Source organism: Arvicanthis niloticus, chromosome 16 (assembly GCF_011762505.2).
Source record: "Arvicanthis niloticus isolate mArvNil1 chromosome 16, mArvNil1.pat.X, whole genome shotgun sequence".
NCBI classification, from domain to species: domain Eukaryota; kingdom Metazoa; phylum Chordata; class Mammalia; order Rodentia; family Muridae; genus Arvicanthis; species Arvicanthis niloticus.
This window is the reverse complement of record NC_047673.1, coordinates 38,761,659-38,783,404: the sequence shown is the minus strand read 5'-3', so window position 1 is coordinate 38,783,404 and position 21,746 is coordinate 38,761,659. Positions and strand designations below refer to the sequence as shown.

At 40.0% G+C, this 21,746-nt stretch overlaps 1 protein-coding gene across 11 annotated transcripts in view; it reads left to right on the top strand.

The window, feature by feature from the left end:
* Nucleotides 1–21,746, top strand: part of Tenm3 (teneurin transmembrane protein 3) — a 604,001-nt gene that overhangs the window by 172,189 nt on the left and 410,066 nt on the right. For 8 of the 11 annotated variants that reach the window (XM_076914140.1, XM_076914144.1, XM_076914143.1 and 5 more), the window contains exon 3: nucleotides 19,848–20,126. The exons of the other annotated variants lie outside the window; for them this stretch is intronic. In XM_076914140.1, coding sequence (XP_076770255.1) covers nucleotides 19,848–20,126 — 279 coding nt within the window. The remainder of the gene's footprint in view (nucleotides 1–19,847; nucleotides 20,127–21,746) is intronic. 11 annotated transcript variants of the gene reach the window in all.

Genomic DNA, 21,746 nt, shown 5'->3' with positions numbered 1-21,746 from the left:
GAATTGAGGACACAGATGGATGTATACGGCTAGGCTTAGATTCAACAAAGAGGTAGATAACATTGGAGAAGTGTGGGCAGGTAGAATATTACCTGATCTAGATATAGAAAGTTAAAAAAAAAATCCTCTAGCTCAGTTTCTTGAAGTTTTGGCACTTGGAATCCGCAGAACAGACAGTGAGTAGACCACCAGGAGAAAAGTCTCATTAGTGAGCATCAACACCCCAGCATGGGATCCACGTGGAGGATGACCGCTGGAGAAGAGCCACAGAGTCTACAGTGCATGCTAGGCATCAGAACAGGGAACACAGTGCAGCCTTGTGCAGTCTGGAGAAGGGCTCTGCCTTGGTGACCTGCTTCATAGAAGAGGGCTGAGGGGAGAGTGGCTGCTTTTTACCAGAGATTCAGGGCAACAGATGCTCTCTGGGGTCCCAAAGGTCTAGGTTTCACTATGCATCTCAATATAACAGCTAAAGAAATAAGTGCAGAAAAAAAAAGACATTTAACATGTTAGGAAGGATAGGGGAAAGAGGGGGTTCTAATGAACCCCCAAGTCTGTCTTTGGGGAACTGACATGACCTTTAGTTTTAAAGGGTGGAAGAATTGTGACAGGGAACCAGGAAGTATACTTATGCAAGTAGTGCTGGTCTGTCTACCTGTGGTCTGGTTGATCACTGACTTGGTTCTAGTTCAGCAAGGTGTTCCAAAGAAGTTCTTTGCTTGAGTGGACACCCCATTTCTCAGGAGACCAATTCTACCCCCAAGTTACAACCTTGGCATTTTAGATGACTGCTCTCATCTGCTGAGGGGATCTCTCCCTCCAGGCTCTGCTGTTCCTGGATTCCACAGTGACTGCAGTTTTAGGGCAGTAATTGTGACTGAGATCTCTCTCTGGCAGCCTGTCCTTTATCTGGTCTTTGCGATGTCCATTAAAAGAATTCAGATGAGACAGAGTGTAGCATGGAAGATAGAGATTGTAACATGAAAGTGAAAGGCACTCTTAAACGTTAAGAGTGGCCAGTAGCCAAGGAGATCATTGAGGAAGAAGGAACTCTCATGGGGTGAGCATGGCCAAAACCCAAGGGGACCTTGTGGAGTGTGTGTGTGGAGGGGGGGCGCAGTCTCCTGGGGTGAGTGGAACACAGCCAAGGATAGCACTCTGCTGACTTACATTTTTAGGCAGATATCATGCTATTTATTAAATTGTTAAACAGATAGCTTTCTGGGAGGGCATTTTCCTGACCAGGTGAAAAACAGGTGCATTTGGATTAAATCCTAAGGGAGAGGGCCACAGTATTTATTTAGTCTTTGACAGTGTCTCTTGCTAGATAGTAATCTTCTATTCATCATGACCCAAGGCTAGAGATACAATTCAGATCTTATACTGTTTTTAAAGTCTTTTTTTTTTTTTTTTTTTTTTTATCAAAATTCTTCAGTTTTTGTTCCTGGTTTAGTAAAGAACTATACGTTCTAATAAAAGAGTCCATCCTTCAAGACCTTCAAAGTCACTAATATTTGCCTAGTTTAGGTATTTTCAGGAGAAATAGACTTAGACATTATAAAAAAATGATGGCCGTGGAAGAGGCCTGGGGTACTCTTTCTTATCTTTGAGCCTTCAGCCTTGCGGGACAGAGATAGGCTAGGGCTTGTTAACTCCTATGGAGACAATCCTTGAGCGATTAACATGACTACGTGGAGAGATAAGCAGGGGCCCAAAGTAAAGGACACATATACAAAATGAAGACAAGATGGCAGGCTTCCATTCTGTCTGGAGGTACATTATTGGCCCAAGTCAAGAGTAAATACTCCCTTGAAAACACAGTTTCTAGCTGCATATCGTAACTCATTTGCTTCCACCATTTTCTCAAATGCCAAAGGGCTGTATCCAGGATAGCACATCCTGAATCTCATCATACATGTTAGCCAGATGTGGTGGCTCAGTGCCTGCAGTCTCCGCTCTCGGGATGCTGAAGTGAGAGGAACACTGTGCTGCCAAAGCTAACTTGGGCTGCGTGTCATTCTTCTGTCAGGGAAAATGATACATATTTAGGGCAGGTAAAGACTGAGAGGCTGTGTCAACACCGTGGACCATAGTGTTCGAGAAGAGACAGCAGATTGAGGGACTGGGAAGGGACAAGAGGTTATTAAAAACTCACATGGTGATCGCAGGCAGTGAAGAAGATGGGGACCAGATCTCCAGGAAGATGAGGCTGGATCTGAAGGTTAAAGGTGTTTGAGAATCTCTGTGAACTCCGATGGTGGTGGGAAAACCGTGCAGAAAGCCAAGGCATTCCAAAAGCACTTCTCATCTGAAGGGAAGGAGGGAACCCCTTAAGAAGCAGAGCTTTCTCCTAGCGAAATAATTGCTATCTTGCATTCATGTAATAATGAAAAACATGCATTTGAATATGAATGCCAGGAGAGGAAGGTGATCATTAAGGAGATGAGAAAGCACAATAGACCTACCTAATTAGCAGGGGGAAAGGGGAAGGAACAGCAATCTGGCCAAATTAGCAAAAACAGCTCCCAGGAAAAGGAGGAAACAGGGAACAATCATGAATAGTCATAAAGCAAGATGGAAGGAGTCACGTCTGTAGCACGCATTGTATGAAATATAAATGTTCAGAACTTTGACATAAGCGGTTCACCCGGTTCATAAACGTTATTGGTATTCATAAGAAACACACTTAAAATGCTTTCTAAAAAGCTTGAAAAATAAAGAGACGCCAGGTAAATGCAGGCAATAAGTAAAATAAGAGTGGCTTTATTAATATCTATAAAGATAGAAGTTATTATTAAAGATTTTAATAGGAATGGGGGGAGGAGCTCTGAGATAGAGTACTTACATCGAGCCTGTGTGAGGCACACAGTTTCAAACACAACCGCGTAACAAAAGACATAGTGTGTAGAAGGGGCACACACTCTTTTACTCAATCCATTAAAAGGGTACTGGCTAAAGTTTAGTATTAGAAAAAGGAAATACCATTAAAATGCACTTATAATACAACATTTCAGATTTAGCTTCTTCAGAATCAGCCAGATCTAAAATAAAAAGTAAGAGATCCAGCTGACTGAGGGTGTATATGGCTAACCCTTGAACTCAGGAAGCTGAGCCAGGCAGATCTTGAATTTGTGTGCAGTTTGGACTACAAAGCACAGAGCGAGGCCTCCCCTTTAGTTACACTGTGAGTATGTACAGAAATCACAATGCTGAATAGAAATGATTCAGTGACAGTATTATGAAATAATTTCAGAAGCCAATTAGCTATAGGACCACAAAAGCGAAACAAAATAGTTATATGACAGTTTTTAGTCAAAATGTGATCGCAAAGTACAGTAAAATTAAAAATAAGTGACAGAAAGAAAGCAAAGATGGTTTTCAGCCCATGGATTATTACGTCCATCCATCGTGACAAGAAGCAATAGAAAATAAAAATAAAGTTGTATTTCTAAAATTTACAGATGATGGTAAAGGCCACAATAATAGGGAAATATATTGACGTGGAATATTTAAAGAGAAATATATATGTGTATACGGTAAAAAACCAACAATGAGAGAATTTACCGTTTATCTTAAGAAATGAGGACTTATCATGAAATACACCAAAGGAAATAAGGGTTAGGTGAACAACGTAAAGCTAGAATTAAAAACAAACAAAAGCATTGGTTTCTAAAATACTAGGATGGGGCATGGTGGTTCGGGCTGCTTTCCTACTTAGAAACTGAGGCAGGAGGATTACATGTTCAAGACCCTGCCTCTACATTAGAAGGGAAGAAAGGGGGACGTGTAATTGTTTAGAATGTGTGAGTCTCTGGGTTCAGTTTCTGGCAGTCCAGAAACACAGAAAGACTTCTAAATAAGAAAGCCCCATGCTAAGGACTCAGAACAAAAACAAGCAGAAAGGACTGAGGGCTTGTATGAACTATGAATATGGAAACTCCAGAGGATTTTATTGCTTCTCAGAAATGATGATAAATCCAGATTATCTCAAAGTATGAAGAAAGACTTGTTTAACAATTAGCCTTGGGTACATTAAATCCAATGTTTAAAAGCTGCCTGGCACAGTCCTCTTCAAGTGAGGCAGGTCAAAGGTCGATTACACAACTGGCAGAACCTTAATACTACCAGAGAAAGCTGTGCAGACACTGTTTCTCAGGTCTGTGTCAAATTTTAAATCACTTTATTCATATCGAAACCCACAAATATATAAAAATAAGAGTCCAATAGATCAAATTAATAGTAACCAAGTGTTTATTAATCTAATAGACAATGTAAAGTTTTTTTTCAGTGTTAGAAAATCTGTTAACATAATAAGGTTAATTAATCAAAATTAAAAACTATGATCTTTATCAATAGATGATGGAAAAGTTTTAGATAAAATCTAGCAGCCACTTTTTTAGAAATAAAACTAAGTCAAAACCAAGAAAGAACCCATTAGATATATTTCCACAAATACATTGTATTTAAGATGATCTTTGATACATTAAGATAGTGAGATGCTAGGCTCCTTCACTTAAAGCATATAAACAAGTCACCTAATCCCATGATCAGTAATCAAAATTAGTTTGATTTACTTGGGTATCTGCAATAAGAGAAGAGAAATGGTGGATATATATTTTGGGAAAAACAGTGAATATATATTTTGGGTTTTTTCAATGTGTGGTTCTGTGCACACAAGACATGTACCTGTAGAGAACAAAGATAGAATCTGAAGTGCATTTTGGCATGTAAATAAGTTTAAGGTCAACATATAGACAACATAGATATTATAATATAAAAATTAGAAGCATAGACTTCCGATCCCAGGAACATATGTTGGAATCTCAGCTTGGCTATCCATTATCTGTGTGGCAGGTTTTTATCTTAGCCAAAGAGCTTGCTTGAAATAACTGCTTAATTTTCTTCTGCTTTAATCTTCTTTCTTCTGTGCTTCATTTGTTGTGTTTTTGGTTTTCAAAACAGCTTTCACCATAGAGCCCAAGCTAAGTCTTGAACTCAGTGTGTGGGCCGTATTGACCTTGAACTCACAGCCCTATTGCAGCACATTATCTACCGTTATTATTATTAACAGATCACAATAATTGTTAAGTGATAATCGGCTACATTTGGCAGTAAAGATGGTGCTGTCCTGGTGGCAGCTAGCACTATAGAACTCTTGGGAGTGATTTTATGGGAATGACACAGAGCCTGTTAGGAAGGTCTTCATAAAATATGGCTCTACAGCAAAGGAAGATCTAGGTGACTAGGAGGAGAGTGATTTGGGGGATGACAAACTGTCACTCTGAGAAAAACAGTTCCCACAAAATGAATTCACAGACCTGAAAGCCATTGAATGATATCCCAATGAGTTTGGACTATTTTAAATTCAAGTAAGTGATTTAAAAAAAAAAATCGTTTCGAAGAGTGAAAGTCTGAAATTAGCCCCAACACATACATAAAAAGTGAGTAGTGAGGTTGAAGGGCCCTTGTGTATAGTATCTACTATAGTATGAAGTAGTGTATCACATCTATGTGTTATTGGAATAAATACTAAGAAGTAGACCAGTGTAGTAGAATTACATTATAGAAATAGACTCTAGTATATAGGGAAACTTAACACACACACACACACACACACACACACACACACACAATTCTAATTCAGGGGGATTTAATAAACGGTGCTGGCACAACTGGTTATCCATCTGGAAGAATATAAAATTGGACCCATATCTCTCAACATAGTCAAAAATAAATTAGGATGGATTAAAAACAAAAGTGGGGCGGGGGGAAGCAGCAAGAATCCTAGAAATTAATTTGCAAGGGAGGGTAACACATGGATAGCTCGGGCCATGGGTACCAGAAAACTTCAAATACAGCAGCTTAAAATGCCTAAAGCAATTATTTTCTCACAAGGAATCAGAAAGGCAAATGGTCCAAGGATCAAAACTGCCACCCAGGAGCCAGGATGCCACCATCGTCCCTGCCAGTCTTAGCATGTGGCTCTTACCCTTCGGATCCCGGAGTGGTTGCTGCACCTCCGTATCCCTGCTGAAGTGGCAGTGGATGTAAGGCTTGTTTGCACATTGAACAGTTCCTCTTCGCTCCTCTGAGACTTCTGGCAACTCACTCTGCTACGTCGCTCCTCTTAGCTTCAGGAAACGAAGAAGCATGGACCATTTGTATTCCACAGTTGTTATAACAGAGGTGGCCAGGAGAAAGGGATTGTGGATCCATAGAGTCTGTTCTGGGGACCACATATATACCCCCTAATTAGAGGGGACTCTTTCAGTGGGAACAGAGACCCCGGAAGGGAAATGTGCTTAGATGATGAGCTGTATTTAAAACCATTTGCATATGAACTACAATATACTCAAATAAAGTCACCATATTAAAGAAGATATTTTTCTGTATAATAAGGTTAGAGAGATGGCTCAGCATGAAGAACATTTGTTCTTTCAGAGGACCTGGGTTCAAGTCCCAGCACTTACATAATAACTTACAACCATCTGTATCTCCAGTTCTAGGAGATCCAGTGCCCTCTTCTGACCTCAGGAAACACGAAGCAAGCAAACAGTGAACAGACATGCATGCAGACAAAGCACTCATGCTCATTAACGATAAATATAAATCTTCAAAAACTACGTGTATAAGTTAATAATTTTTGCAAATTGAAGACAGATATCAATTTGGCAGGAAATTGGCATGAATACCCCATTCAGAACAAGGAGTCAGAAAGTCCAGAAACATGAAAAGAAAGGTAAGCTGGTTTTCCTCTGATTCTAGGAAAGACAGTACATTCTATATCTCTGTTCTCAGACTCACAGCCTTCATGACTTCCATTGTCCTTTGGATCATTTGTAGCCAAAGGCTCTTCAGTGAATACTCAGGGGGATGTCTTAGTTAGGGTTTTACTGCTGTGAACAGATACCATGACCAAGTCAAGTCTTATAAAGGACAACATTTAATTGGGGCTGGCTTACAGGTTCAGCAGTCAGTCCAGTATCATCAAGGTGGGACATGGCAGCATCCAGGCAGGCATGGAGCAGGAGGAGCTGAGAGTTCTACATCTTCATCTGGAAGCTGCTAGCTGAATACTGAGTTCCAGGCAGCTAGAATGAGACACTTATAACCCACACCCAGAGTGCCACGCCTACTCCAACAGGGCCACACCCACTCCAACAGGGCCACACCCTCTAAAAGTGCCACTCCCTGGGCTGAGCATATACAAACCATCACAAGGGACTTCTTCCCAGCATGGCTAGCAGACAACTCACAGAAGAGTCTCCTGAAGGAAGTGTCTCCTTGGCTGGAATTGAGAGCTCAAGATTCCTGAGAGGCAACTTGGGTCTGGGGTGCGGCTGATGGGGTTCTTCACAAACGCACAGCTTGCTAAGCTTCCTGTTCCACCCCGATGTCCTACATGCGGTGTTCACAGGGGAACATATCCAGTGCACATTAGCTCTGCATACAATTCATTCCTAAAGTGAGGGCTTCCTATATGCTTAGGAAGTAAAGACTTGGGAAGAAGGGGAAAGAAACAACGGTAACAGAGAAGCAACTCACACATGGGGCTAGCCGAAACTTTATTCAAAGGCACGTGTAAAAGAATATGAAACACACACAAATAAATTTTTACTTACAGAATCCCCAGTAGCAACATGGGGATTTGGAGAATCCCTAGGAGAAAGAGGAGACAAAAAATATTGACACCAGCTGTATTAATCGTGTGGGTCTTTGAGGGGAACAGTTCCAATTTTAAATCACCAAAGGCCAAAGGCAGAAAATAATCTCTGCTTTGGAAGCCCAGCAGGTTTGTCTTCCTGTCTGAGAGTAGGAGACAAAAGGCACCTCCAAGTCAACCAGACACAGAGCTAACCCGGAGTCTTTGTTTGATGGCAGGGGACCCAGCAAAAAGATGATAGTTTATTACACACACACACACACACACACACACACACACACACACTTGTGCATGTGCGTGCACACATATGAGTGTACACGTATGAGCGCACACGTATGAGCGCACAGCACACGTCTTTCTCACTTCCTCTCTTTCTTTATGTCTGTCTACCTGTGTTTTTGAGACAAGGTTTCACACAGTAGCCCAGGCTGTCTTGGAGTTTATTGTAGCTCAAGCTGGCCTCAGACCCACAGCAGTCCTCCGGCTTCAAGTACTGGAATTCCAGACATTCACGGCCAAGCCTGGCTCGGTCAAGCTTTAGATTTAGCTTAAAGATGAAATATAAGCCAGTCTCTGGTGCCCAGGGAAATTTTAACGCTTTAGATACATAATTTTTATCCAAACCTTGTTTTTCTCCATTTACTTCTCTTGAGCTTCTCTGTTGTTCTCGGTGTTGGCTCGTGCGCCATTGGCTGCCTTTTTTTTGTTTGTTTGTTTGTTTGTTTCTACATAGACATTCATGACTGAGAAAGCAGTAATGGTAATTCACTGCATCTTTCCAATAGGCGAGGAAATCCAAGATCCAGACATGTTACAGAGCTCACACAGACAATAGCTGCTGCATTCTGGGGATAAGTAGGGTGATTTCAAACCATTTTACTTGTCTGCTCTTTCTTCTCAATTTCCACTACAAAACAGCATAAAAAGGTAGACGTGTTCTGGGATGTATTAGAATAAGCAAAATTGCTTAAGTTACCAAAAAGATTAAATATACAAGAACTCTTGATGAATTAGACTCCATCAAAATTGAATAGTTCTGCTTACAAAAATACGTTTAAGAAAATTAAAAGTGAAGCTAGAGTCAATGAAAAAAGACAATGTTTGTGTGTGTGTGTGTGTGTGTGTGTGTGTGTGTGTGTGTGTGTGTATGTGTGTGTGTATACCAAGGACTCATACATAGGATACATAAAGAGTGCCTGCATCTTTAAGAAAACTTCTAAAAGGATTGTTACCTTAAATGTATACAGATGTTGAATATGCATGAGAGAGAGGGCTAAACATCACTAACCATGGAAGAGATGATGGTTGCAGGTACCATAGGGTATCCTAACTTATCCACTAGTGCTGTGGAAATGAGAGAGAACAAGTCTGGTTTTGGTAGGTATTCAGTCATTCTTACACTTGGGAAGTAGAAACAAGATGATCAAAACATTCAAGTTAGCCCAGGATACATAGTGAGAAGTGGTGTCTCAATCAATCATCAATCAGTGCCTGGCAAGAAGTCCCCATGGGCTATATAAGTTAAAGGAGCTTGCTGCCAAGCCTGATGAATGAACAGAGGTCAGTCCCATCTCCCAAGTTTTAGAGGAGAGATCCAGGCCCACTGACATGTGAGCTGTAGCTTGCCTGTGCTTAGCCATGCACACGCACACATAAATAACCACAATATGCCGTGACTGCTTACAAGGGAAAATCATTGGCAGTGTCCTGTAAGGGTGCTCTCAGACATCACCAACAGAAATGGGAAATGCAAGTTGGCATGGCCACTTTTGGAAACTGGCAATTTTTAATTGCAGGCAGTTAAAAATACCACTGCCACCACCACCATCCCCTCTACGACCCAGGAATCTGTTTCTTAAGTATTTACTTGAAACAAATGAAAACATGTGTTCATAGCCACCATGTTCATAACAGGCCCGGAGGAAGATGACCAGGTAAACAAATGCAATAAAGTGCAGTGTTTTCATTCAGTTCGATGTGACCTGACAGTTCCAGAGTGGCGTGTGACATAGGACAACATGGAAGGATATCAGAAACATTCCATTTCAACAATCTGAAGCATCTAGAATCCATGCCACATGGCTCTATTAGCATGGCTCAGAGGGCAGACAGGAGTGATCTGTAAGAAGCAGGTCTATTATGCTTGATAGGACATAGAAGCACTTCCTGGGCTCAGTACAGAGGTGGCATATCTGATTGGGACTTGTGGTTGCTGCATTTCTTACAGCACAATCCAGTGTCCACTTTGGGTTGATGACTTTTACTGTATATAAAACATTCTTAAACAGTAATCTCAAAACTAAACCAAAAGCAGACATCACCGAACATGGGTAATTGAATGTGGCACATTGGGGATGTTTATGGTTTTCCTCTCATCCAGGTTCAGCTGGGGTGAGATGCCATTTGGTACCACGTGCAGTCACATGGTCTCCACTGAGCTATAACCACAACTGTCGCTTAAAAACGACCTCAGATGCTGTTGCCCTGCAAAGCCCTCTTGTGTAAAAACATTATAATATGCCCATTGCAATAATAGCACACATGACATGTCCCCGATTAGGCTTCAAGAATTAAGAGGTGGTGGTACATCAATGGGAACTTGCCTTTCAAATATTTCTTAAGTTTTCAAATAGAAAGTCTTTTAAAAACTTAGGAACTGATTATGAGTGGATGAAGGCAGTCGACCAAAATGATAAAAAAAAAAAATTTAAATACTTCTCTATAGTATATGAACCAGATAAATGAAAAGAATTGAATTCATATTTCTTAAAATGTAGGACAGAAAGGTTATACATATAATTTTAGAATGTCACAAATAGCATTGGGTAGATATAAAAATAGTATTAATATCTCTTTTGGTTAAAATACTAATTATGTGGGGCTGCCAAGATGGCTCAGTGGGTTAAAGACACTAGCGGCCAAGTCTGAAGCTATGAGTTGGATCACTGGGACATACATGGTGGAAGGAGAGAGCCGACATTTGTAAACCATCTTCTGACCTCTACACGCATGCTCCGTACTCACACTGTGCCGCGCATGCGCTTGCGTGTACACTTGTCTGTGCATGCACCAATAAATAAGCAGAAGTAAAAATATTAATCATACTGTCTACGTGACTCTACAGTGTTTTTACTCTGGCTTCGGGAATGAATTGGAACTAAATGCTTCTCTTATTCTTCTTACTTATATTTTATTTATTTGTATAATTTTGGAGTATGAAAATACATTAAGCCTTCAGACATGTTGGCAATTGTCGGAGGAAGATTCAAGAGCCAAGAGGAAAATGCTTTTAATTTTAAAGACTGAAATTTGGTTTAGTCTTGGATGCCATTATAATGAATAATGGGAACAGATCGTAGACTTCAAAAGAAATATGAGCAGATAGCCTTACCATTTAGCACTTAATGCCTCTAGGAATTCCCAGTCAGACCCCAAACTTTTCATTTCCCAAGCACTCTCCCTCACCTCTGTCATCCTGCAAAAATGAAAGGAATCCCAGGCCCTGTCTCCTGGTTTCTGTTATACCGAGCTGAGGAAATTTAGCTTTTTTGTGTGTATCTTGAAAATTGGGTTTTATAAAAAAAGACCAAAAAGAAAAAAAAAAAAAAAAACCCGAGGCGTTCATTAGATCCACTAGGCTAATTACTGCAACTCCAAAGTTTATTACTTTTAAATATTAACTGCATGAAATGATTCATTTGGAGATCAAATGATTAATCCTTCTTCGTTGCTATAAATGTCAGCGGCAGGATTAAAGGATTTAGATGGTCGTGTTTACTCAACCTTAAATTTCTCTACTAAAGACATGAGTTAAGTAGCGCCAGTTTATCACTGTTTCTTGTTAGTGTTTCCCTCTCAGCTGCTTCTTTTAGCTCCCCTACCTAACTGATCTTTAACTCGTTTTGGCTAAGTAGGCAAGCTCTTCTTTCAGGCTTGCCGGTCAAGCAGCTTTGTAGATTACCTACCAGAAGGTGTGAGTAGATAGATGTAGCTTAGAGCCCTCCTCAGGACACAGTGGGAGTAATCCTTCCCCCTGCTTTGGCCTTTATGGGTCTGATGTCTTGAGCCCACGGCTTACTGCTAAACTTGTATCTGGTTCCTTGCCACGTTGCCAATTTTGGATGCACATTGTGAAGCACTATGGTGCCCCTTCAGTCACAATTATTAAACACCTGCTGCTTTGTGCCAAACCATACGCTTATTGAGACTAGCACCTCCCACAGTCCGCCTATCAGATCCCAGCGGATCTGTTGTTGGGGTATTATCATCTCAGGGTCTTGGGTTGTTCTAATGGCATTATTAATAAGTAAAAAGCAAACATTTTCAAAATACCTTTTGATTAAAGAAATATTTTAGCATTGCTATAATTGCAGATGGTTGCTAAAATCAGTTTTTTCAGGGTTGAGTGTATAAATCCTTGAGGATTAAGAGTTGCTTTTTCTTTAAAGCCAGTGGACTCACAACCTAGGTTTTCTCATTTGTTCCACCAGACCTGCCATTCAGTAAGCCTATGAGTCGTCTTCCCTGGATGCTTCACAAATCTAGTCTGAAAAAGAAACATGTGATATCCTATGCATTCACTCTAGTCCTGTTTTTTCTTCCTGGAGAAGTACTTTTTTTTTTTTTTTCCCACTCTCACTCACCTCACTAAATGCATCTTGATGAGCACCTTCAATTTACAAGGACAGAGGGACCCTCTCTAGCTGCCATTCAAGATGATTTTGGAGGGAACATCTATGCAGTGGTTCTCAAACTTCCTAATACTATGACCCTTTAGTACAGTTCCTCATGTGGTGACACCCAATCATAAAATTATTTTATTGGTACTTTATAACAATAATTCTGTTACTGTTATGAATCATAATATAAATATCTGATGTGCAGGATATCTGATATATAACCTCTGTAAAAGTGTTATTTGATCTCCAAAGGCATTGTGACCCAAAGGTTCACACTTATTACTCAGATCACATCTAAGTGTGGAATATAGAGGTCACTGTCAGTGTTCTCTGGAAAATCAAGGTTATCGGTGTGGAAGAGAAAGATATGCTATTTTTTTTTCTTTCTCCATAATGTCATATAGAATACTCCCTCACTGATATGGTACTGTTGGATAGTTAATGATCAATGCTGACTTGCCAGTATTACTTGAAAATCACATGTGACGTTGTTGAAGAACACCTGTGCCCTCGATGGGCAGCACCATCCCCTAGGCTGATTACCCAGTGGAATAAAAAGAGAAACAAGAGGAAAATTAGTTGACTATCGACGTCTCTTTTTGTCTGCTTCCTGGCCCCACCTGGCATAAGCTGCTCTCTTCCCCCATGAGAGACTGATTGCTCTGAAACAAGGAGCTGAAATAATAAATAAATAAAATAAACTTCATTCTTTAAGTTGTTTCTGTCAGGTCCTTGGTCATTGTGATAATAAAATATTGATGAACAAGGCTGGAGAGATGGCTTAGTGGTTAAGAGCATGTGTCCCTTTTGTGAAGGAACCTGAACCCTTTATTGGGTGGCTCACAAGTACCTCTAACTTCTGCTCCTAGGGATTCAACACCCCTTTCTTGCCTCTGGGAACACTGCACTCACTTGTACATGTACAAACTGAGAATAGAAATAAAATCTTGAGGAAGGAAAGAAAAGTTTGAAACACTAGGGTTATATAGCTCAGTGATAGAGCATTTGATAAACATGCTTGTACTCCAGGGGTTCAAATCCCAGCACCAAAGTAAAATAGAATTCCATCGCATATTTAGATAGGCATTCTGCTCAACAGTGGCAAAGGTGGCATGAGAAAGAATAAAGTAAGAAGAATTATATACGGGAATGTTTCTATTACTGTGACATCATCTTACATTTTGTGAACACACCTCAAAAGAAGCCCAAGTTAGTGGATACACATGCTGATTCTACTAATACTCAATAGAAATGTATAGCTTTGGACCAGTGAAGGAATGCAATCTCATGCTGGAGAAAGAATGACATCATTTAACACAAGACAAATAATACAAGCTGATGGTGGATCTTTTTATTAGTGTTGAACTTATACTGACTGGTCTGTCCAGCTTTTCATGTGACTTAGGGTTGTTACTTTGGAAAAGGATTTTTATTATCTTTTAAGACAATCCATGTGTGAAAGAGGAAAACATACAACAACCTCATTTCTTTAAAGCGGGAAGGAATTCTTGAAACTCGGCTTTTTCTAAAGAAGGTGTTTTTGAATCAAAACTATTAGCAAACGAACAAAATTAGTTTTGAAAATGTTTTGAATTTCTCCTTTTAGCTATTGAGATAGTAATCATGAAAAAACCCCTTCAAACCTCTTCTGTTTTGTTTTCTTTGTGTGCAGTCCCTTCTAAATGGACCATCAGAGTTATTTACATTTCCTTCTCTTTATTCATCCTTAAAATACAAGCACATTTATATCTGTTAGTTGGTCTCACTCCCTGAGTTTCTCAAAGGGTGATCATACCATACAAGTTACTGTGCAATGGACACTTTCAAATATATATATATATATATATATATATATATATATATATATATATATATATATATGGCTTTCCTCCAGATCTGAAGATATGAGTCCAAATTGCTTTAAGTTAGCCATGCAATGTTCCAGAGCAAATACATGCATCTCACCCAGGCTATCTCTGTCTGGTAAATATTTGTATGTTTGTTTTTTTTTTTTAACTTTTGCATGGATGCTATAGTAAGTGTTTCTTTCTAAATACATTCAGAATGAAGTATAGCTTGTAGTTATTAAGAGAAATTATCTGACTGAAGAGCATCTATAATTTCAATGGGAAGGCATTTTCTAAGGAATAAAAGTGGCATATTGGAAGAGAAAGGGATACAGAATGGCCCATGGCAGGAACGCTTTCAAGAAAGAACAGTGATTCTGGATTTCTCCTTGAAGTCCGTACCGATGACCAAAGATTCAAGGCAAACTTAAGACCCTGCTTAGAGTGTGCTGTCCTAAAGAAGGAGCTGGTAGTGCTGAGTGTTATCGAGAACATGAACTTGAGACCCTTGTACTCTGAAGATGGGAACACAACAGTGTGTCCTCCGTAGAGAACACCTGGCAGGTCTCAGAAGGCCACGCATCTAAAACCATGCTATGACTCAGCACCTCCTTCCTAGTTGTGAATCAGGAGAGATGAAGACATACACACATGAAAGCTTGTGTACAAAAATTCCTAGTGTCATTTTCATAGTGCCCCCAGATAGAGACAACTCAAATACCCACTGACTAATGGATGAATATATGAAAGATGGCCTCCATCCTTGGTAAAATTCGCAGATAAGAAGGAATAAATTCCTGATACAGACTAAAATAGTTTTTGTCTTTGCTTTTAATCTTTTCAAAATTTGCATTTATTTATTTGTGCATGCTTGGGGTGTGTTTGTGGGTTTATATGCGTGCATGTGTGTGTGTACATTTTTTGCGTGGGCAAACATGTGCTAAGGTGTGAATGTGAAGGTCAGAGAACAATTTGTGGGGGTTGCTTCTCTCCTTCTACTACTTGGAGTGCACTGATGGAACTCAGGTCAGGCTTGGGGTGAGTCCCTTTTCTTCCTGAGCAGTCTTACAAGCCCATGTTTGAGCTTGAAATAGATGATGCTCAATGAAACAAGCCAATCACAGAAGAGCACACACTATAAGATTGTCCGTCTCTGAAATGTCTCAGCTCAGCACATATTCAGATAGAAGCTCATTGGTGGTTACTAAGGGATAGCAGAGGGAGGGCGTTAACAGAAAATGGGAGAGATCTGATAATTATTGGATTTTTATGGTGATGACAAAAGTATTCAAAAATTGATTGTGATCATAGTTGCAGAAATCTGTGATTCTCCTAAAAATGTATTAAACTGTGCACTTTAAATGCAGGCATTGCACGGGCTAGAAATTAGATCTCCCCAGAGCTGCCTTCCACGTGTAGGTCAGTTGGCTGGCTGCTTCTCTAGCATGCATGAAGCCCTGAGTTCAGTCCCCATCACCACACAAAAGTCAGTGTGGTGTTGCACAGCTGTGATTGGCAGCGTTTGGAAAGAGTAGGATCAGGAGGATCAGCCTTCAAGGTCAGGCTCAATATAGGACTGGGGTGAGTGCCAGGCTAACCTAGCTACATGATACCCTGTTGGAAAACATACACAGCAAAACAAAGCAGAGAGAGAGAGAGAGAGAGAGAGAGAGAGAGAGAGAGAGAGAGAGGATAAACATCAGTCTGTACACCTGTTCTCTTACACAGTATTTTCAAATGTCATTCTTAGGAAGTCCCTTCCCAAGCTGACTAGGTTCTAGGCACTTCAAGAGATAGGAAGACAACCTGTATAGATAACCCATTTTTCTGATTCCCCTCATTTATTTAAGGTATATGTGCCATGCTGTCATGTTTGAATTATTTGTTTTTATACCCTCCTATCTCCTGTCACATATACCAATCCCTTTTTTTAAAAAAAGTATAAATTTATTTTAAAATGATACAACCTGCCTTGGTTTATTTATTCAATTTTTCCTGTATAGATTTTTCAGTTTATGACTGTCATAAAACAGAATTGGCTAATCTAATCCACGCTAATGCTGCATTTTAATCACAGTGTATTCTGCCCTCAGGTATACTTTGTTCTTGCTACAATTTATTGTCTTGGTCCTGTTTCAAATCGTAATGGGTAGATCTGCTGTTGGCCCTGCTGATTGAGGTTACCAAAATTCAAACTGCGGGGGGGGGGGGGGTGGATAAAAACTAAATACTTGTTTGCCAATTTTAGACAAACAGTTAATAAAAATAAGAGTGTATAACAGGTAAAATGAGAAGCTAAATGAATGGCATTAGAACTATGGCAAAGAAAATAAAGGTAGTAGTCTTCGTATTAGCTGAAACAGATTCACCACACGCCTTGCAAGTGCTTATCCTTCGTGGAATTCTCTTAAGTGGCTTCTTCTGTTTCTACTCCTCTCTGTCACCCCCAGTCCTTCCCTAAGCCAAAGCCAGCTCAATATAACCTTCCCAGTTCTTTCATCCCTACCAGCTGTCTCTTCTCTCCGCCAGGAACCTTTCTTCCCTCTATCTCCTCTGTATTTGTCAAAACTGCATGTGTTTCTTATTAAGGATAGCCTGTCCTACAGGGAAATTATTTGATAGACTAATTACTCTAGCCTGATGATTAGTCCTTCCCAAGGGAAATCACCTTCAACTAGAGGGTCCTCAAACTCAGGAACGTCTAACCCCAAAGAGGAACCAACAGCAGGAGACTTAGATGCATGGAAGCACTGTGAAGCACTGTGCATTGACAGCAGACTGCACCAGTAAACACCAGCTTTGCTGGTGATGCGGCTTTGCAAAGGATCTGAAAACGAATACCTAAATTCTATGACCCTCTATAGTTGTTATGCTTGCCAGTATATTTTAAGGGCTCTCTCACATTTGCGTAAACCACCCATCCCCCTTTTTAGCACCAGAAATCTATCTTGCACCTTACCCATGCTAAGTCCTTGCTACACCACTGAGCATGTCTCGGGTCCAGAAACCACCACTTAGGTCATGTCAGGAACACCCTGGCAGATATAAAAAAAAAAAAATGGTAGGAAAGAGATCCCGGCAGAACTCGTGGGTGGCTTGAACGTAGATGCAACTGAAGTCAAGCTTGGTGTCCTTCTGGAAACAAAAATAAACCTTGTAGTTCAGTGGAAGAAATCCAGCAGCGGTTTCTGTTGTTGTGTTTGCTTTATAGTTTAAATTTTAGGACTAGCCCTGAAGAGATTTGAGTTCTTGTGAGTCACTGACTGCAGAGGGTCAAATAGTTCTGGGGTTTGGGTTGTACGTATTTCCGTGAGGATAGTGTGTGGAATATTTTGCTGCGAAGCAAGCTATGTTTACCTATCTGGAGAGCAATTAAGGACTGTAGCTTTCTGCTTTCTCTCCATGTAGATTTTATATCAAGAAGGCAGTAGAGTAAAAAGGCATTACCTTGGAAAGTGTTGCAAGCTATGGTTCAGGAAGTAGAGAATTCTGGGGGTTTTGTTCTGGAATTATAGATCTTTCCTGGGCTAGGAGAGAGATTCAGAGGATCTGCTCATAGGTTTTTCCCTACTTTGAAAATTACTTTGTATGCTAGTTTCCAAGCTCTGTATGTTTGATGGCAATACTTTAGTGCTTTCAAGCTCCTCTCATGCTTTAAAAGTGACCAGTAAATAACAATAAGCGAATTCTTCCACAGCACATCCCTTTATTCTCTGCATGCCATCAGTCTTGTTTTTACTGACTTTCATAGGTAAAGTCCATGTGACTTTTTTTTTTATATATAAATACAGACAATACCGCATTACCCCATGGGCTTTCCTACCTTCATCCAGTCTACAAAGAGGCAGCTTTCCTTTTTTGTCTCCTCCTTTTCTTTTCTTCTTTTCTTGTCTTTCTTTTTCTTACATGCTGATTTTATTCCAACGCTTATTCACATCTCTCTGATAAGCACAGTTTGATTTCTAGCTAATTGTAGCAACCGATTTTCATTATTTATGAGTGTCATTGTCAGAATCCATTTGGAAGTCTGACTGAGATAAAGCTGATTCCAACTTCTGATATGACCACAGCAATCAAACAATTAACCGCACTAGTTTAAATGTGCTGGGCCTGGAGGGGGCTAATAACTTTACAACCAAATATTTACTGTATTGTGTCTTATGTTTGATTTATTTTGTAGACAAATCAACATGCCATTTTATCACAAATAATTTATAGTACCCTCTCTTTAAAAGTATAATGTAGGATTCTCATAACAGCAAATTAACTTTAAAATATTCATGTAGATCCATAAGATGTGAGTGGGAAAATTAAGACCATGAGTCATATAAATACTTAATATTCATAAAAAATTTGGTAAAGAAGTTGTATTTAAATCAGTCTTTGCCTTCTACTCCTCTTTATATGTATTTGATTCTGGAGGTGCTTATATTTGGGACAATACATACAGGCAAGACATAAAAATGAAAGAGCCTTATACAGGTACTTTATAATAAAACATTTTCAAATTCTTCTCATCCATAATGCCATAAAACACTAAAATTTCAAAAGTAGATACAGGATGGGGGGCGTCATTACTGTTAGTGGTCTTTCAGAAGTGTCACCTAATTTAAATGCCTGTGCTCTAAGTGATTGCAATGTCGTGAGTTTTATTATGCTCAATTTATTAGTAAAGGCTTGCAGAGTTCACAGCCATTTATTTTCAGGGAACCTGATTGTCTCATTAATTTTCAAAAACATATCCCCTCCCATTTTTGTTTGAGAGTGCACTGTACTTGAAAAACTTGGTTTGCTTTGGTCAATACAGATGTTTCCAGGTGTTTCTTGACTTTAAACATCTAGAAAGTCACCAATAGGCAAATAGGATGCTAATTTTCCAGGTTTTACCCTCCTGAGTGTTGAGTTACACACACACACACACACATACATATTCCCATGCATACTTATATATAATGTACACACATATGCCCTCATACATATACACCCATCATATGGTCATGTGCATATGTACACATAAAGGTGTACACATATATACACATATATATGTACACCAACATGCACACACTACATATACATACATACATGCAAGCACACTACACACACACACACACACACACACACACACACACACACACGTTGCTTTCCGTGTTAAGGTGGGCAGGCACAATTAAAATGACCAAACTCCTGCTTGTACTTAAGCAGTAACTTCCTCCTGAGGTAAACTTTTTATTTTCCACCAAAAGAAATGGTGTGTACATGGGGGTAAAAAAATCCTATAGTTTAGGACCAAAACCAGGACAGATGGCCATTTTTGTTGCTTCACCATCTGCTAAGCCAAATTCTGCCACCGGACACCAGTTCTTCCTCTGTGCTGCGCGTTCATGGCCCAGCCATGAAGCCATCTCTGGAGGTGCTTATGGGTTTAAGTTGACAATCAGGGTCTGAACGGAAGCCTGCAAGCAGCCCACCGGGTCTCCTCTCTTCCCGTAATTACATCCACTTGACCATATGCCACGCAAAGCTGGTGCAAACAGGGGTAAAGCCTGAACGAATGAGTGTTTCAGGGAGGTTTTTCTTTTTGAAAGAAAAATGAAAAGAAACTAAACCACAGGAACCATATATACTCACTAGTTGTTATCTCTCTTTCCCCCTAATTAGGACAGAATTTTACCCTAAGGCAGTTAGGAGTGTGTGAATCCGCAACTCGAAGAGGAGTGGCATTCTGTGCGGAAATGGGGCTCCCTCACAGAGGTTACTCCATCAGTGCAGGGTCAGATGCTGATACGGAAAACGAAGCAGTGATGTCCCCTGAGCATGCCATGAGACTTTGGGGCAGGGGGGTCAAATCGGGCCGCAGTTCCTGCCTGTCAAGCCGGTCCAACTCAGCCCTCACCCTGACAGACACGGAGCACGAGAACAGGTCGGACAGTGAGAGCGGTAAGTCGCACTGTTTACTTTACTATGTTGCCATTTTAGCGCTTCCGTGTTCTGGTTGACTATGATTCGTGTTTTCCTTCCATGCTTTCTCTCTTTCTATTCTTTTTGTGTTAATGTAGTAGATCCCAAGAAAATACTTGTGAATAGTATGGAGATTCTTCCTCTGTGGGGGGGGGGGGGGGGAGGGCAGGGGACGTGGGAGAGGTGGATCAATATTTGATGTCAAATTATTAAATTCTACAAACTGTGTTTGGTGCGTTAGATATAGTTTTGAAATACGGTTTGTGTACAGGGGGGGAAAAAGATTAAGTCTGACTTATATTGGATCAAGTCACCTGTTACCTTCTGCAGAATAGGAAAACCGTGTTGATAAAGTGTTCCCCAGAGCCAGGTTGCAATCAAAGGTGTCTTTGTAGATTCCTCTTGAAGATGACTCAAAAGAAGTTGCAGAATCTTAGAATGGGTGAATGAACACACACAATAGTTTATTAACAGGGCTCAAGTGATTGAAGAACAAATTTGATTGTGCCGTAACTTACTAGTGGATGAGGGCAGCTGAAATCTTGGTACGGAGTGGGATGTGGCCTTTGATGTCCTTGGGAACTGGATGACTGTGCAATTAAATCCACATCCAAAAAAAAAAAAAATTGGATTTAAGGAGGTCTAAATAGCAACTTTGCATGGTCCAAAAGATGTCATTATACATTGCTGTTACTTTTGTCCTGTTGCCAGTATGGGGTAATAATATATATAAAAAAAATTATATGCAATAATAAATTGAAAAGAAAACTTATGTTTTTAGTCAGCACTGCTCCTAAGAATTGGAACATCAGCACTAACATACAGAGAGTTAAAAAAAATCTTTTCCTTCGTTTCTAATAATAGGAGTATGCCTCGCCCTCAGTCTGTTATTAATGCGGTCTCTATTCGATGAATCAAACAGCAAAGAGAAAATTAAAACAGAAGAGTTGCATGATATTGGAAAAGGAAGATGATTGTTTATTAATAATCTTTCACCTTTATTATTTATTGGACAACTTTGCCGGCTTTGTTTCGTAACAGGAGAGCAGATCTGTGGTTAGTTTTCAGTGTCAGATAAGACAGAGTGTGACTTACTGCTCCCCACTGCTCGCTCAGTATTTCCTTCCTATTCATGGGGTGGGAAAGTTTCATTTAAATCACTGGCAACAATTTATTTGCTGTAGAATATTCTAATGCAGTAAATAAAAGTCAGTATAAACCGCTAACAGTTACCCAGTATCTTCATGTTAGAAGTATGAGTCCTTGGTAGGGTCAGACTTTATTCCAACCCCCCCAGTAGGAAACATGGATGGTTCTTTTTCACAAAACAAGCCTTACAACCATGCTACCAATATTTCTCTCCCCCTGGCCATTCACCTCAGTACAGTCTGTATTTCCATCAGTTTTTATAGAGAATTCGGAAGTCATTCTTACAGTCTGTACCTCACGTTCATATAGGTCATAGTTCACACTATACTCCTTGAGTTATTACAGATATATACTAACACTGCATTTGGCCTCTTGCTTTCATAATTATGCAACAAAATATTACAAAATATTACATAAAAGAAAGGAGGAGAGAGGGTATGTAGATAGCAC